Source organism: Lepidochelys kempii, chromosome 3 (assembly GCF_965140285.1).
Source record: "Lepidochelys kempii isolate rLepKem1 chromosome 3, rLepKem1.hap1, whole genome shotgun sequence".
In the NCBI taxonomy this organism is placed as follows: domain Eukaryota; kingdom Metazoa; phylum Chordata; order Testudines; family Cheloniidae; genus Lepidochelys; species Lepidochelys kempii.
Window position 1 is genome coordinate 88,766,411 of NC_136382.1, and position 17,930 is coordinate 88,784,340.

The 17,930-nt window shown below is 42.8% G+C and overlaps 1 protein-coding gene across 1 annotated transcript in view; it reads right to left on the reverse strand.

The window, feature by feature from the left end:
• Nucleotides 1–17,930, reverse strand: part of HDAC2 (histone deacetylase 2) — a 57,829-nt gene that overhangs the window by 12,049 nt on the left and 27,850 nt on the right. Inside the window, exons 7-9 of the mRNA XM_073337100.2 lie at nucleotides 11,310–11,402; nucleotides 11,112–11,220; nucleotides 8,188–8,328 (exon numbers count right to left, since the gene is read on the reverse strand). Of these exons, the coding sequence (XP_073193201.1) occupies nucleotides 8,188–8,328; nucleotides 11,112–11,220; nucleotides 11,310–11,402 (343 nt within the window). The remainder of the gene's footprint in view (nucleotides 1–8,187; nucleotides 8,329–11,111; nucleotides 11,221–11,309; nucleotides 11,403–17,930) is intronic.

Genomic DNA, 17,930 nt, shown 5'->3' on the forward strand with positions numbered 1-17,930 from the left:
TTTTTTAGGCAGCTTTTTATACAACTCATAGGCTGCATAACAGGACTTTAAATAACATACTGGCAAACTTCAGATATTGGATGAATATACAACTACAACTTATAATGCTTTTAAGTATAGTAGAAAACCACTATATGGTGTTTTCCCTTCAAGTTGCTCAACAAAGATGAAGGATGAACTAAAGTTTGCCGGTGGAGAATCCCTGAGATTCAATCTGCATCCCAGGCATAAGAAACATTGATATCTGGGAAATGAAACTCAGCAGAGAATGATTTCAATCCCAGTGAATGCAATATAGGAAATCTCAATGGACAAAATGAGATTTGATTTCTTTAGCCATAAAATAGGAAACAAATACTGGAACACTGCAACATGAGGTAATATTTTACAGACAAAATGCCTAAGATTCCCATTGTTGGGAGGAAAAAGATGATTAACTGAGGACAACTTGCCATTTGCCATCTTCACTATAGTTGAAGTCAAACCTGAAAGGCTTATATCAGAGAGTGCTCTCAACCAAGCACATACCAGAGATTTTTCTGCTCATAAGATCACAACTTGATTAACCTGGATATCAACCCACAGCATCAATAACAGGGAATGGTTTACTATGAAAACTAAAATGTCTCCTGATGGGTAATTTAATTCATATTCTTCAGAATATATTGCCCATGCACCTCTGTAGAAGCAGGTGAAGTCTTGAATACCAAGGAAGTATGATGCATTCTATTTGCTATATACAATGGTCACATTTTCTTATATAAACTATGGTAAGTACATAAGAGACCTCTTTAGGGATGAAGCAGTGTGCCATCTCCCAATGCTCTTGATTGGTTCATGAGAATCAAATCCTAGAGACAGACTCTTGGAAGAAAGCTTTGGGTAAAGAACCCCTCAGATGGATTCCAGATATCAGGCTGGCAGCAGGAGCTACTGAAATAAGTGGAACAGCAGATTTAGCCACAAGGCTCAGAAGGGGAGCAGAGGAGGGAAGATATCTGCTTTGGGGGGCTGGGTCCAGTGTAAACATGTCTACAGCAGAGGTCAACTGCTTTACACAACTGTTGCAGGTTAACTTCATTGTTACAGAAGTTGGGGGCTTCTGGTAGAGGTCGTCTCAGTCACACAGCATAGGTTCAGGTTTGAGATACAGAAGATAATCAGACAGTGCACACCCCATACAATGCGGTAGGAGTCATTAATGTGGGGGAGTGGGGGCATGCAAAATACAACCTCCTCCCAACCCCCCGATAGGGAATGCAAATTCATCGGCTAGGAACAGCATCCAGAGGTATCCAGGTGGCCTCAGGACATTGAGGATTCCACAGTAGTTAGCCTAGAGTATGATTATGCAGGAGTGTTGGACCTCATGGAAGTTAATCTCTGTATTACTAAAGAAAAGATACTGAGGGATGAATATACTGACATCATTACTGCTGAACAGAGAAGCTCTGACAGAAAGTAAGCTGGAACAGGACAAGCATGGCAATGAGAAATCTGAATGACCAAGGGACAGCTAGTACCTGGGAAAATTGGGAAGTCACTTTTTTAATCTATGCAGCTGTTATTTTGGAGACATATCTGGAAAAACCTCAGTGTTGTTCAAATATATGAACTTAATCTGAAAGGCATTTAATACATTTGGAGGTATAGCTTGTTTTAACTGGGATGAGGAGCTTGGTCTGAGGGCTGCAATGCAGACAGGAATCTGGTTGGACATACCACATCATACACTGTGGTTAGAGGGGATGACACCACAGAGGACAGGTGTTCAAACTGACAATGGCCTATTTAGTCCTCTGAAAGCCCAACAGAGACCCCAGCCTCGTAATAACATTTGCTAGGCACTTAATGAAAACAGTTGTTTTTGGAACATCTGCAAATGTAGATGTGCTTGCAAGATGTGCTTCAGAGCCCCCAAGGCCTGCAACTGGTACAAGTTACAGGGAAATCCCCTGTATGGCAAAAGACTGGTGGTAAATCCGGCTCACCTTACATACCTCCGGGTCCAGGAACAGAGGGCAGAAGTGGTGGACCAGGAAAAAAGAGCAGAGCAGCTGACAGTGGGGTGATGGAAAAGGCTTTGTTTCCAGTTAAGCTTAAAGCATTAAGGGTACTCTCCTTCGGGACTACCCAAACAGGACAGATGGAAGAGTATTTTCTGTTTAACATTCCATATATGGGCTAAGAAGTCATGTAACGTCCAAAAATTTGAAGTCAAACAAATAAGTTGGGTCACATGGTAAAGAAAAAGACCACAAAGGAAATAAGTTTAAGAGTTGCAGGGCCATTCATTCATTCATCTGAGAAACCCTTAAGGTCTTCCCCTGGGCTTGGTTCCCAAGAAGGTACCCAGAGAATATCACTTGTTTCATCACCTGTCACATCCACAGGGCAATTCAGTTAATGAAGTGACAGATTATGTTTAGTACACTATTTCCCTATGATGAGGCTGTGCACATGGTTAGGACTTGTGGCCCAGGTGTTGCTGTCAGCAAACTGACATGAAGTCATCTTTTCTATTGCTACTAGTTCCAAAGGGAAAGATGCACCTTTTGTGTTTTGTTCTGAGAGTAAATTTTATTTTGGTAAGTAGCTCCCCATGGGATGTTCCATGCTTGGCATTTGAAAAATTTCAGCACAATGTTGGAATCGGTGATTGGACAGGAGCCTGATTTACAGCATGTGATACACTACTTGATAACTTTTTGTTTGCAGGCAGGTCAAATTCTGAGGAGTGTGCTAGCCTGCTGGCCACATTCTAGACCCTGGCTGATAAACCAGGGGCACCTCTGGAGCTGAAAAAAGAGGGATCCCTCTACTAAGCTGACCCACCTTAGGCCTGAGTTAGATGTGTGGACTATGGTATATGCAGACTCACCTAAGATAAGTGGGGGAACTTCTGGGATTGATTGTCAAGGCAAGAGTAGCTAGGAAGGTTACACTGTGGGAGCTGCAATCTATTAATGGGCATCTTAACTTTGCATGCTGAGCAGTGGCCCCAGGGCAGGCATTTTGCATCTGTTAGCGGCCACCATAATAATATCAAAAGCCAACTGTTTAATAAGAGTTAATAAAATGACTGAGTATTTAGGAGTGTGGGAACAGCTTGAGTAATTTTAACAGAGTATCTCTTTGGAGGGAGGAACAGATAATAGGGGCAGATTTAAAGGTTCACTCAGATGGATTGGGAGGAAGAGATTTCAGGATATTTTACCAAGGCAGGTGCTGTGCCCATAAACAGCCCCCCAATTGGACACAAACTGGAATAGTAAAGGATATAACATTCCTTGAATTCTTTCCTATTTCAGTGGCAGTGCTCTTTGGAGAATGGATTTTACAAACTGTTTCTCCAAAAGTGGAATGGCAACATGGCAGAGGTACATATCAATCACCAGTCCCCTACATTGCCCAGGGTTATGAGGCTAAAGGTTTATACTAGTGTTTAAACTTTAACATGCTGAAAAACATGTACCTGAGATTGAAAATGGTGTTGCAGATACACTGTCCTCACTTTCGGACCTGCCACTGGGAGCCCACAAGGAAACCACACAGATGCTCATAGCACTCTGGTATTGTGGTGTATGATAGCTCTTGGGGCTGTACGAAGATTGGTAGTACCACAAACATTTAGGGCTTCATGACAGGTATTTTAGCAGTTTTGTGCAATTTCAGAGGAGGGAGGGCCTGTCTATGATATGGCACATTCCAGAGGACCAGATACTTCAGGTACATGGGGTCATTGGCAACCTGTGGTCTGGCATCATCTACCATTTCCAGTCACCCCTCAGGCCTTATATTTGCCAGTAGGATTAGGGAATACCCAAATCTTTGTGATTGATTCTTATTTCAAGACGTCACTTTTCAGACACTTAAGGGGCAAGTTCTCAACAAAATATGCAAAAGTGGACAGGAGGTGGCCTTGTTCAAGGCTGCATTACTAGTGGTGGGTTGTAGTTTTCTGAGCTTTTAGAGTCAGAAAATTAGTGCCTGAGTCAGTGAGAGATACTCCAGGAAGGGCTTTGAATGGAAGGATTTACAGTGGGAGGTATGAAAGGCCATCCAAACCTTGAGGATCTCAAAAACAGATCTAGGCAGGCAAGGAGAGTCCATGATGCTACAGGAGGGTAGTGAGGCAAGGATTTGCTTAGTAGAAGCACTGAAGGAATTATATAGCATTGAGACCAGCTGGAGACAGGCTCCTCTTTATTCATGGGCCCATCATAACATACCAATTTGTTATAGTTTTAAGAAAGGGGCTTACAAAGTTGAATTCCCACCCATTCTGGATGGGGGCTGTGACAGCTGTGGCTCAGTTAGGGTTAGAGTGATTCAGGCAACTGGACAATGGCATTCATATGCGTACAGGACATATGTGAGACCCAAAGCAGAGAATTGGAGCCAGTTTTCCTGTGTTTCCAATTTCAGAATCATGCAAACAGATCAAGTGAGATCTGCAGGCACAGTATTGTACACTAGGAGCATAGTCAGGGCTTCTGAGTCATCTGGAGGATCACAGCTGGGTCTAGGTAGCGAGTCAATCCTGAGCTGGCATGGAAGGAGGGGCATGCTTGGGACCAGCCAATGGCCCTTGCACACTCTTTGGCAGCCCAGGAGCAGGAACCAGATGTAATTTTTGTTCACCTCTGTGAAAACGATTCAGGATGGTATAAGGGGGTTGACTTGATAAACAGAACAAAGAGGAGCTTCGGGCAGACAAAGGATATTTCCCCCAGGGGTGATGATTATTTGGTCTGACGTATTGGGTGCAGGGCATAATAGGAAGCAGTGAAGTCTCCAAGGGTGAATAAGACCAGGAGGAGTGTAAATAGGAAGGTGGCTAAATTCATACATAAACACGCCCCCTTGGTTATTCCACATTTGGAAATATCTTACTGGTCACCCATATTATTCAGGGAGGATGGGGTACACCTATCCAATTGGGAGGCAGATTTATTTTTGTCCAATATTAAGGAAGGAATCAGTGAATATCTAGGAACCTGCCAGAGGTTGGGGGAGGTAGCCAAGCATAACTTGCACATGTCCAGTGCAGGTACTTGTTATGGAAGGGGTACAATCTTTGTATAAAAGGGAGTGGAAAAGGATGTAAAGGAAAGCAACCCTTAAGGGAGCTAAGGTCAGGGCTGGAGTTCCTACATGTTACAGCAAGGACCAAATCCCCCCTCCTGCTCTTGCCCCTTTAATCCTCTGACAAGGGAGGGCAGCTCGGACCAGGCTGAGGCTTATGCAGAAATGATTAAGAAAATTATTATGACCTGCACTGTACAGCTTATTTTTCGGTACTCCCAGATATTTTAAATGAATAAAGTTGCAGCCTAATTAAAGCACATCCCTTGCCTTCTGTTTTTCTTCCAGCATGGCCAGACAATGAAACTACAATCCCACAGCCTAAGAATCACTGTTGTCTGGGCAACGAGAATCAGCAGAGAATGAAACACAGAACACTTAAGAATGAAAAGCATTGAAATCAATTGTTTCTGTTTGCGTAGAAAGGGGACAGAGGGGCATGTTTGGGAAGCTTGAGGGGAGAAAGCAAGTCTTTTTAAGGACAAGATTGAAGGAGATCGTGGATAGGATGCATTTTAGACTTGTTAGCCTCTTAGAATCTGTGAAAGGGACCTCAGAGCTGACTGTACATGGATCATTCCTTTAACTCTTCCGATAGTGTGGGTAAGGTTGCATATATCTTCTGTAGTGGTACTACCTTTTCTACCGAAAGGAAAAAGATTCACTATTACAGCGTTTAGAAAAGCATTATCCTGCATAGAAAAATCTGAGGTGAAAAGAACCTGAGGACTACAAATACCAACAAAAAAAGCTAAGAGCAATGTGAAGGAAGAATGCACTGCCTATACTGGCTGAATGGGATCACTTCACATGCCAAGACAATACAACAAAAAAAATCTCAAAAGGTAGAAAACAGTAATCACTCTGTTCCTTCAATTGTTTTTGAGTTACAGAGGATGACGCAGAGGAAGAGTAGGATGTAAAGTGTGTTTCCTGGAGGCTTCAGAAGATACAGGACAGAATCTTCTTTCAGGAATAACTAAGTCAAGAGTAATTCTACTGAAGACAGTGAACAGAGATGAGAGAATCTAGCATAAAATGTCTAGTAAGAAAAATGTTGGAATTAGCAAAACTTTCCAAAAACAGAGGAAAAAGGCAAACGACCAAGACAACAAATAATTTTGAAATTTTACTATTAGCCATTCCAAATGTGGTCTGAAAGATACACTGGCCCAAGTAAAGACAGTTGAAACTTCTGGGGTGTCTATCTCAGGGTTTTATACAGCTGCCCATCACCATAGTATCTGAGTGCCTTCCATGAAAAATCAATACCAACGGTAAAGTCCCTAATATGGGTACAATGGAAGAGTTGCAATCAAGACATTTATAGTTTAAGGTCAAAGGTGGCTTCATTTAACAAAAGTGAAAAACAGCATATTTGTTTACACCAGTGGCTCTCAACCTTTCCAGATTACTGTACCCCTTTTAGGAGTCTGATTTGTCTTGGGCACCCCCAAGTTTCACTTAAAAACCACTTGCTTACAAAATCAGACATAAAAATACAAGTGTCACAGCACGCTATTATTGAAAAATTGCTTACTTTCTCATTTTATAAACTGGGAACGCATCACTTGGAAGTAACAGAGGAGGAGAAGGACCTCGGAGTATTGGTTGATCACAGGATGACTATGAGCCGCCAATTATATGGCCGTGAAAAAAGCTAATGGGATCTTGGGATGCATCAGGCGAGGTATTTCCAGTAGAGATAAGGAGGTGTTAGTACCGTTACACAAGGCACTGGTGAGACCCCATCTGGAATATTATGTGCAATTCTGGTTTCCCATGTTTAAGAAAGATGAATTCAAACCAGAACAGGTACAGAGAAGGGCTTAGGATGATCTAAGAAATGGAAAACCTGTCTTATGAAAGGAGACTCAAAGAGCTTGGCTTGTTTAGCCTAACCAAAAGAAGGCTGAGGAAAGATATGATTGCTCTCTATAAATATATCAGAGGGATAAATACAACAGAGGGAGAAGAATTATTTAAGCTCAGTACCAATGTGGACACATGAACAAATGGATATAAACTGGCCATCAGGAAGTTTAGACTTGAAATTAGACAAAGGTTTTTAACCATCAGAAGAGTGAAGTTCTGGAACAGCCTTCCAAGGGAAGCAGTGGGGGCAAGAGACATATCTGGCTTCAAGCCTAAGCTTGATAAGTTTATGGAAGGGATGATACGATGGGATAGCCCAAATTTGGCAATTAATTGCCGTTCAACTATTAGCAGTAGATATGCCCAATGGCCTGTGACTGGATTTCAGATCGGGTGGGATCCGAGTTACTACAGAGTGTAACTCTGGTGTCTGGCTGGTGAGTCTTGCCCACACGCCCAGGGTTTAGCTGATCGCCATATTTGGGGTCGTGAAGGAATTTTCCTCCAGGGCACATTGGCAGAGGTCCTGGGGGGGTTTTGCCTTCCTCTGCAGCATGGGGCACGGGTCACTTGCTGGAGGATTCTCTGCACCTCAGAGTCTTTAAGCCATGATTGGAGGACTTCAATAATTCAGACAGAGGTTAGAGGTTTGTTACAGGAGTGAGTGGGTGAGATTCTGTGGCCTGTGTTGTGCAGGAGGTCAGACTAGACGATCACAATAGTCCTTCTGACCTTAAAGTCTATGATTCTATTATTTTTACCATATCATTAATCAATTGAATATAAATATAGTACTTACATTTCAGTGTACAGTATATAGAGCAGTATAAACAACTCATAGTCTGTATGAAATTTTAGTTTGTACTGACTTCACTTGGGATTTTCATGTAACCTGTTGTAAAACTAGGCAGATATCTAGATGAGTTGACGTACTCCCTGGAAGACCTCTGCATACCCCCAGGGGTATGCATACCCCCTGTTGACAAAGTATCAGATTGTTCAAGGTCTAAGAGATTAAAACAAAGTTGCACATACCAGAACTACATTAAGTTCCTAAGGGATGCTGGATTTTAGGTGATGAAAAATTTATTTGCTACCCATCCATAATGAACTGGACTAATAAGTTTAAGAGTAAGTTTGGTTCCAATAATATGTGATAGAAAGCAACTTCACAATTCTTATGAGAGTTTAGACAGAAGAATATATTTCAGAATTAATATTTACCATTAGGAATTTCACAGTCTAAGGCAACAGCAGTCTCATATGTCCAACATCGAGCAACATTACGAATAGTATATCCTCCTCCTCCTAGCATCAGCAGCGGCAAGTTAAAAGTTTTTACAACCTCCACACATTTAGCATGACCTACCAAAAAGATTAAAGAGCAAATTAAAAAAATAAATAAATAACTATTAATTTCTAGTCAAAAAATCAGATGAACCTAATTAAAATGAAAGAGTGCTAGAATTAAAACTTCAGTACAGCACTTTTAGCTCTCAGCTGAATTAATCTCATTTGAACAAAAACAGTGTCAGGATTGGTAAATGAGAAATGGACAGAACCTGTGGCACAATATTTCCATCTTAACATTTTCTCCTACTTCGCATTAACACCTTTGCAATTCTCTCTTTTCGAAAAAGTTGTCTTTTTTATAACTCATATAGGCACGCAAGGACAAATCTAGGGCCAGATTCTTGGATCAGCGCAGAGCAGGAGCCAGAAAGGAGCAGGCTGCACTTACGTGATCCTCCCTGGTTCCATATTGACCCCAGCACACTTCAGAGCAGTCGTTGAGTGGCTCTGGAGTATACTAGCTGATTAGATTCCCAACGAGCTATATGGCAGTGAGAGAACATCAGTTATGGGGACAAAATCTCCATCTAGGGAGAAACAGCTACTTTCTAGATCTTTAGTGCTGCTAGTATGTCACAGAATGGAGCACACCACAGTTCAGGATCTGGCCTTCACTCAGTGATTACTTTGAGGATAGTCTTGTGGTTAGGGTATTGGACTGGGAATTGGGAGATGTGGGCTCAATTTCCAGCTCTCCTAAAAACTTTGTGTGTGAACTTAGATAAGTCAGTTGGTGTGGGATTTTCAAAAGCATCTAAGACAATGGTTCTCAATCAGGGGTCTGATGCAGAGCTTTTTTGGGGGAGGAAGGAGTCCAGTGCCCTCCATAGGGCTAAAGCCCTGAGCCCTGGAACCCTCATAAGGCTGAAGCTAGGAGCTGAATCTTGGAGCCCAGAGATCCAGTGCCACCGTGGAGCTCGAACCTCGGTGCTCCCCACGGGGCTAAAGCCAGGAGCTGCAGGACTGAAGCCCCAGTGCTCCCGTTGGGCAGAAGTCCCAAACCCAATGGATGGAGTTGGGAGGGCAATGCCCCTCCCCGCAAACTACAGTACCTTACCCAGAGAGAGCCAGTTCCAGGGGCAGCTCCACCCCCACCCACCTTCTGTCCACCAAACCCCTGGCCAGGTCGGAGGTTGGAAACTGGAGCTGGGCAGTGCAGGACATCTGCTGCTCTGGCGGGTGCCTGGAGTGGGCAGCCATGGCAGTCCCCTGTCTCCTGGGGCTGTAGCTGCTCCTCAGCTCCCTTTGACTGCTCGTGCAGCCAATAATAGCCACCCAGGCAGGGGGACTCAGCTCCAAGGCTGACAGAGTCCTCATGGAGCAGCGACTACAAGTGGGGGGACCCTGCCAGCACACAGCCCCTAGCAACCCCCCTGCCTGCACACACTCCCAGCTACCCCTCTCCCTGCATCCCGACCTACCTCCTGCCAGCACCCTGAGCTACCCCCTGTACACAGCCCCTAGCTACCTCCTGCCAGCACCCTGAGCAGTTTTCAAACTTTTTGAGCTGCGCTCCCCCAGTTTGAGTTATAACTTTTGGTTGCTCTCCCCCCACTCCAAAAAGCCCCAATAGGCGGGGTGGCCTGCTAAGGTGAGTCAGGGGTTGGAGGTGCTATTCCCTACCCGGGATCTGCCCCACCCCACCAAAAGAAGTCAAACTATGCCTATGCCCTCTCCCCCCCCCCGAGTTTCCCCCATCCTCCGCTGGGCCTTGGAGTTTTTATAGCATGTTGGGGGGCCTCAGAAAGAAAAGGTTGAGAACCCCAAATCTAAGAGACTTACATCTTTCAAGGGAGCTTGTGTTCCTAAATATGTATCTAGCTAAACCTTTAAGAATTGTCACCTTAAAGAAAATTGAGATGATTCAAATAAGTTTGAAGTATGTAACAGTAGTCACTAACATAATGAAACAGTTGTCAATATAACTTTTTTTCTCTCGTTAGAAAAGCATACTGACAGAATTCAGTAAGTATCAAAAGAACATTACTTCTCCCCATTTTGCTAATACTAACATATAATTTTAGTTGTAGAGATTGAGGAAGCTTTTTTTTTAATTATTAAAATCAACGGAGTTCTGGTAAATTTAATAATGTGGACAAATGTTCAAGTAAGGCACAGCACATCTTAGTTTACTACCAAAATTCAGCGCTGCAACGAATATTCTCAATTCAAGAAGATAACTAATTTGGCATACCTGATAAAGTATTCACAGTTAAATATAGCTAGTCACATCACAAAGTGACCCCACAGTTGTAGACTATGTACATTACAGAAATTTAAATTCAGCATAAGATTGCAGAAATCATACATTTGGTGTATTACCCCACAATCTAAAACTGAGCTGCACAGCTATGGAAAAGTGAGGGAAGCCCAAGGAGTTCCAAACCAAAAGGAACTAAAGAGACAATAGCAAAACAAAAAAGGGAGGAAGAAATGAGACTAGGAAGAATAAGATAATGCACAAAATCTAAAGAAGAAATGGTTATGAAAAGGTGGAAATGCAAGTTGCTTAATTTTAGTAAATGGAAGTGGGTGGGAGAGAAAAACAATCGTCTTTCTCTCTCTGGCTACCAGTCTCATTCATGACGACAGGCAGTGAATTGGACTGGTGGCCAGAAGAGAACTAATATCCACCGACTTAACTTGCCAATTTCACTATCAAATAATATGTTTGAGGGAGAGAGGTTGATCTGGAGAATGAAAACTCCCTTCATCTAAATAAAAATTAATCAAACCCATGCATTCTACCTAACAGGCATTATTGTGAATCTGTGAGCATTTTCTCTATTGTTTACCTTTGACAGTAAGATTAAAACACCCCAACCTGTCACCAGATAATGAATCTGCTCCACACTGCAATACCACGGCACTGGGCTGGTACATCTCCATCACTTTGGATATGATCTATATATAAACAATATAAAATAGCAAATCTTAAATTCAACCTCACAACAACCAGTCAGCTTTTCAAATAGGGTTTACACAATACTCACTGGCTTGAATATCTGCCCATATGATTCATCATCTATACCATCTCTCATTGGAAAATTAACTGCATAGTATTTGCCTTTCCCAGCTCCAATGTCCTATAAAGGAAGTTGACAAATATACTATTACTAAAGAAGACAATGATTACCAAATCACAGTAAATCACGTGTCTTAAAATATGTGCTATTATTCAGAACAAAAAAATCAGCTTGCTTAATTCCCTATTCTTCTAGAAAATCATTCTGAAGCATAAAATGTATATGCCAAAATTAAAATGGAGAAAGTGTACCATCCCCAATATATTGATTTTTTAAAAATGTAATGATTAAGAGAGCAAAAGTACCTTTATATGTTCCTCCATAAAAATGGAAGCTTTTAAAATAGAAGAGAAACTGTACTTGCACATTGGAAGGGAGTAACCAGCCACATGACCAATAATCCCCCACCCCTCTGGTTGGCTGATGCATGGAATAACAATGAGACCTTTAAAAATAAGCCATACATTCACAGAGATGTGAAATGTGCCATAACAGTCTATTAAGTGACTGATATGAGCAACAAGAAATAGATGTTTCCTTTCCCCTAAACAAATGCTTCCAATTATTTAAGGAGGTAAAAAGCTTCCAAAATAAAAGGGAGTTTACAAATAGGTCTGAAAATCATAATAAGCCAGAGGATATTTGTAACTGGCTTAACATTGGTCAATTATTGGAGAGCAGAATACAGCAATCAATTGTTTTTTAAGTATGTTGACCCAGGTCCAAATTTTACTGGGTTAATTGGAAAACACTGTTGCTGCACACATGGCAAATTTTACAGTGAGCCAATTTGAGTATTTTCCAGTTTTTTGGAATTGAGCAGTTTTATTGGTAGTACAATAGCATTCTGTCACCTGTGGAAACTGCCTATTTTTTAGAAAGCCACAAACTACGAGGTGAACTCAGAATTCTAAGTGGTAAATGATTCTCAACCCCTCCCCCACTCTTTCACCAGCAGCATGGATTTCCCTTTCGATTTCCCCAAGCCTAAATTACAATATTAAGCTTGAAGTGATAATCATGCACGTCAGATGCTTACTTAAGTCACAAGAACAAATCATCTAAAAAAGCAGGTTAAAAAAGTCTGAAAAAATAATCAATAGTTCAATTACTTCTATAAATAGTTATGAGGATACAGGCACCTAGACAATATTGTCCATGGCACCCAAGACACACATTTTCATTTTGGTGATTGTCAGACTAACATTTTCATAGGCCTATGCTGGTTTCCATTGAAAATACTAAAAGCTACCATTTTTTTTCAGCTGCATCAGCCTAGGTCACAAATATGTGCATCTGTATATGCAGCACTAGATAGATTCTCAACTGATTTATCAAGGCACACTGTGAAACAAGAGTGTCTATGCAGGCATCCTCCAAATTGAAAAGAACTTCAAGTAGTTGTCAAAGCTTAACCCCAAGGGAACTGATGTGGCTGAAATAGAAGCCTCCGGAATTCAAAAAGCTGGATAACAGAGCAGGGAGCAGTTTTCTGCACACAAAGTTTATTCATCAAAACATTTGGGGTCAATCCGAACAGGAGGTAGTGCTATTCCTCCCTCGTCCCCCCTTTTACCCAACAGCCAAGTGGTTAGAGAATTCACCCAAGCTATTGGGAGACCAGTTCAAACCCCCACTTTGCCTGATGTGGAACTTGAGTCTTTCCACACTGCAGGTAAATTCCCCAACCACTGAGCTATAGCTAGGGCCCTTCGTTTTCAGTTTTCATATTATTTAGTTTTTCCCAGGAATTTATCAGGAAAGTGTGGGCCCCTTACTGAATGAGGGAGGCAACCTAGTGACAGAGGATGTGGAAAAAGCTAATGTACTCAATGCTTTTTTTGCCTCTGTCTTCACTAACAAGGTCAGCTCCCAGACTGCTGTGCTGGGCATCACAAAATGGGGAAGAGATGGCCAGCCCTCTGTGGAGATAGAGGTGGTTAGGGATTATTTAGAAAAGCTGGACGTGCACAAGTCCATGGGGCCGGACGAGTTGCATCCAAGAGTGCTGAAGGAATTGGCGGCTGTGATTGTAGAGCCATTGGCCATTATCTTTGAAAACTTGTGGCGAACGGGGGAAGTCCCGGATGACTGGAAAAAGGCTAATATAGTGCCAATCTTTAAAAAAGGGAAGAAGGAGGATCCTGGGAACTACAGGCCAGTCAGCCTCACCTCAGTCCCTGGAAAAATCATGGAGCAGGTCCTCAAAGAATCAATCCTGAAGCACTTACATGAGAGGAAAGTGATCAGGAACAGCCAGCATGGATTCACCAAGGGAAGGTCATGCCTGACTAATCTAATCGCCTTTTATGATGAGATTACTGGTTCTGTGGATGAAGGGAAAGCAGTGGATGTATTGTTTCTTGACTTTAGCAAAGTTTTTGACACGGTCTCCCACAGTATTCTTGTCAGCAAGTTAAGGAAGTATGGGCTGGATGAATGCACTATAAGGTGGGTAGAAAGCTGGCTAGATTGTCGGGCTCAACGGGTAGTGATCAATGGCTCCATGTCTAGTTGGCAGCCGGTGTCAAGTGGAGTGCCCCAGGGGTCGGTCCTGGGGCCGGTTTTGTTCAATATCTTCATAAATGATCTGGAGGATGGTGTGGATTGCACTCTCAGCAAATTTGCGGATGATACTAAACTGGGAGGAGTGGTAGATATGCTGGAGGGGAGGGATAGGATACAGAAGGACCTAGACAAATTGGAGGATTGGGCCAAAAGAAATCTGATGAGGTTCAATAAGGATAAGTGCAGGGTCCTGCACTTAGGACGGAAGAATCCAATGCACCGCTACAGACTAGGGGCCAAATGGCTAGGCAGCAGTTCTGTGGAAAAGGACCTAGGGGTGACACTGGATGAGAAGCTGGATATGAGTCAGCAGTGTGCCCTTGTTGCCAAGAAGGCCAATGGCATTTTGGGATGTATAAGTAGGGGCATAGCGAGCAGATCGAGGGACGTGATCGTCCCCCTCTATTCGACATTGGTGAGGCCTCATCTGGAGTACTGTGTCCAGTTTTGGGCCCCACACTACAAGAAGGATGTGGATAAATTGGAGAGAGTCCAGCAAAGGGCAACAAAAATGATTAGGGGTCTAGAACACATGACTTATGAGGAGAGGCTGAGGGAGCTGGGATTGTTTAGTCTGCAGAAGAGAAGAATGAGGGGGGATTTGATAGCTGCTTTCAACTACCTGAAAGGGGGTTCCAAAGAGGATGGCTCTAGACTGTTCTCAATGGTAGCAGATGACAGAACGAGGAGTAATGGTCTCAAGTTGCAGTGGGGGAGGTTTAGATTGGATATTAGGAAAAACTTTTTCACTATGAGGGTGGTGAAACACTGGAATGCGTTACCTAGGGAGGTGGTAGAATCTCCTTCCTTAGAGGTTTTTAAGGTCAGGCTTGACAAAGCCCTGGCTGGGATGATTTAACTGGGAATTGGTCCTGCTTCGAGCAGGGGGTTGGACTAGATGACCTTCTGGGGTCCCTTCCAACCCTGATATTCTAGGATTCTATGATTAACAGTGTTTATTACCACAATAACAAAAACGGGTGAAAATCAGTGCAAAAAAACCTTAACTTTTCTGGGTAAATATCAGTTTATTTTGATGGATGGAAAGACAGGGGAAAAAAGCGTTCAGTAGATTAATGCTTTGAATTTCATTCAATGTGGTTTGCTGCAGAACGAAAACAGAACTCAAAACCCAATGCCACCTTTGAGTTTAAGAAACAATACATTTCCAATCCCCAAATAAAACTTTTCATTTGAATAAACGGTTTGCTGTTGTAGACTCAGAACTATTAGCTTATAAATATTTAAATTTAATAATAGGCCACATCCTTTTCAACGCATACACTTAACTTTATCCTTTTCTCCTGTTTTTTTTTTAAACTTTCAAATATTTCATGTTCTGAAACATATGCTGATACACTAAAATGGGAAAAAAATGAAAATTTGTATCAAATCTTTAAACCGTTATCTGCTAACAGCTTGAAAGGTGTATGTGATGGGCATCAGATTCATCAGTACGTTCAGATGCGCATGCATTTCAGAGCTTGCGTGGGTGTCTAAATGGGCCATCTTGATTATCACTACAAAAGTTTTTTTTTCCTCCTGCTGATAATAGCTCATCTTAACTAATTAGCCTCTCAGTTTGTATGGTAACTTCCAACTTATCTGTATGTATGTGTATATCTTATTATATGTCCATTCCATGCATCCGATGAAGTGAGCTGTATCTCACGAAAGCTTATGCTCTAATAAATTTGTTAGTCTCTAAGGTGCCACAAGTACTCCTGTTCTTTTTGTTTATTGTATCTTATAGACCGGGGGTGGGCAAACTTTTTGGCCTGAGGGCCACATTCGGGTTTCCAAAATTGTATGGAGCGCCGATTAGGGGAGGCTGTGTCTCCCCAAGCAGCCAGGCGTGGCCCAGCCCCCGCCTCCTATCCGACCCCCCCCCAACTTCTTGCCCCCTGACAGCTCCCCCGGGACTCCTACCCCATCCACCACCCCCTGCTCCCTGACCACCCGCAGACCCCCACCCCTGCTTGCCCCCTGCCGCTCCATCCAACCCCCCCTCTCCTTCCTGACTGCTCCCCCCGGGACCCCTGCCCCATCCAACCCACCTGTTCCCCGCTCTCTGACCGCCCCGACCCCTATCCACCACCCCCAATTCCCCTGCCCCCTTACCATGCTGTCTGGAGCACCGGTGGCTGGCGGTGCTACAGCCGTGCCATCCAGAGCACTGGGTCAGGCTGCGGCTCTGCAACTGTGCTTCCCAGCCGCCCAGAGCGTTGCGCCAGCGGGACAGGGGCTGGGGGGGAGACTCCTGGGCCAGAAGCTCAGGGGCCGGGCAGGATGGTCACACGGGCCGGATGTGGCCCGCGGGCTGCAGTTTGCCCACCTCTGTTCTGGACTAATACATAGCCTCACTTCAACAGACAGCTATGCATACAGACTAATGTATTATCGTAATAGCTCTCTCTATACAGATAGATACAGATTTAACTCATGCAATGTATTGTATTTTCCTAATAAAACAAGTTATTTTTATATATTTGAATGATACAAAAGTAGGGTGAAAACTGGAGGAAAAAAATACTTTTTGTAAAACCCGGGAATTTTTCAGTAAAAATCACTTTAAACTGAAAACAAAGGGGCTTAGTTATAGGATATTCTGGGATGAGTCTCTCTCACTCTCCCCTTAAAGCTGTTCAACTAGTGGTTAGAGCACTCACTTGGGAGGTTGGAGACCTGGGTTCGCGTCTCTGTCACACATCAGGGAGAGCAGGGATTGGAACCTGTGCCTCTCACATCCTGGTTAAGTGCCCTAACTACTGAATATTAAGGGGGCAACACCTCCTTCAGTGGTTTTGTGGATGGCATTTTCAAGTTTCCTTTGCTTTTAATAAAAAAAGCAGTTAAAAATTTCAGTTTACTCAACTGAACAAAAAACTAGAAAAAAATATTTCAGTTTGACAAATACTTTGTTCAACACAGAATATTTCATTTTGATTGCTGGCATTTTTGTTTTGGATGAACCAAATTTCTCTTCAATTTTTTTGTTCAGCTATCAGACAAAAACAAAAAAATCAATTATTTGCACAGCTCTATAGAGAGGGCATCTAAAGTAGAAAGATGTTCTTTCTGGTGGACACAAGACTTGTTCTATGTTTCATGGAGACACTATCTCAATTTTGGAAATTAACTAGAGAGGATATGTCAGAGGAAATTAAAGCCTGACTAGAGCCCACTGACATTGACAAACAGAAGCTGACTGTTTTGATGCAGTCTGTGGGGGCTAAGAGAAATATACTAGGCAGCCAATTCCAGCACAGAATCCTGACTCAAGGGGTATCATAAATATAAAGGGAAGGGTAACCACCTTTCTGTATACAGAACTATAAAATCCCTCCTGGCCAGAGGCAAAACCCTTTCACCTGTAAAGAGTTAAGAAGCTAAGATAACCTCGCTGGCACCTGACCAAAATGACCAATGAGGAGACAAGATACTTTCAAAGCTGGAGCTGGGGGAACAAAGGGTGTCTGTCTGTGTGATGCTTTTGCCGGGAACAGAACAGGAATGGAGTATTAGAAATTGTTAGTAAGTAATCTAGCTAGAAATGCATTAGATTTCCTTTTGTTTAATGGCTGGTAAATAAGTTGTGCTGAATGGAATGTATATTCCTGTTTGTGTGGTTTTTTGTAACTTAAGGGTTTGACTAGAGGGATGCTCTATGTTTTGAATCTGATTACCCTGTAAGATATTTACCACCCTGATTTTTACAGAGGTGATTCTTCTACTTTCTCTTTAATTAAAATTCTTCTTTTAAGATCCTGAGTGCTTTTTCATTGTTCTATAAGATCCAAGGGTTTGGGTCTGCGTTCACCTATGCAAATTGGTGAGGATTTTTGTCAAGCCTTCCTCAGGAATGGGGGTGTAGGGCTTGGCGGGATATTTTGGGGGGGGGAAGACTTCTCCAAGTGGGCTCGTTCCCTGGTCTTTGTTTAACATGCTTGGTGGTGGCAGCATAGGGTTCAAGGACAAGGCAAAGTTTTGTACCTTGAGGAAGTTTTTAACCTAAGCTGG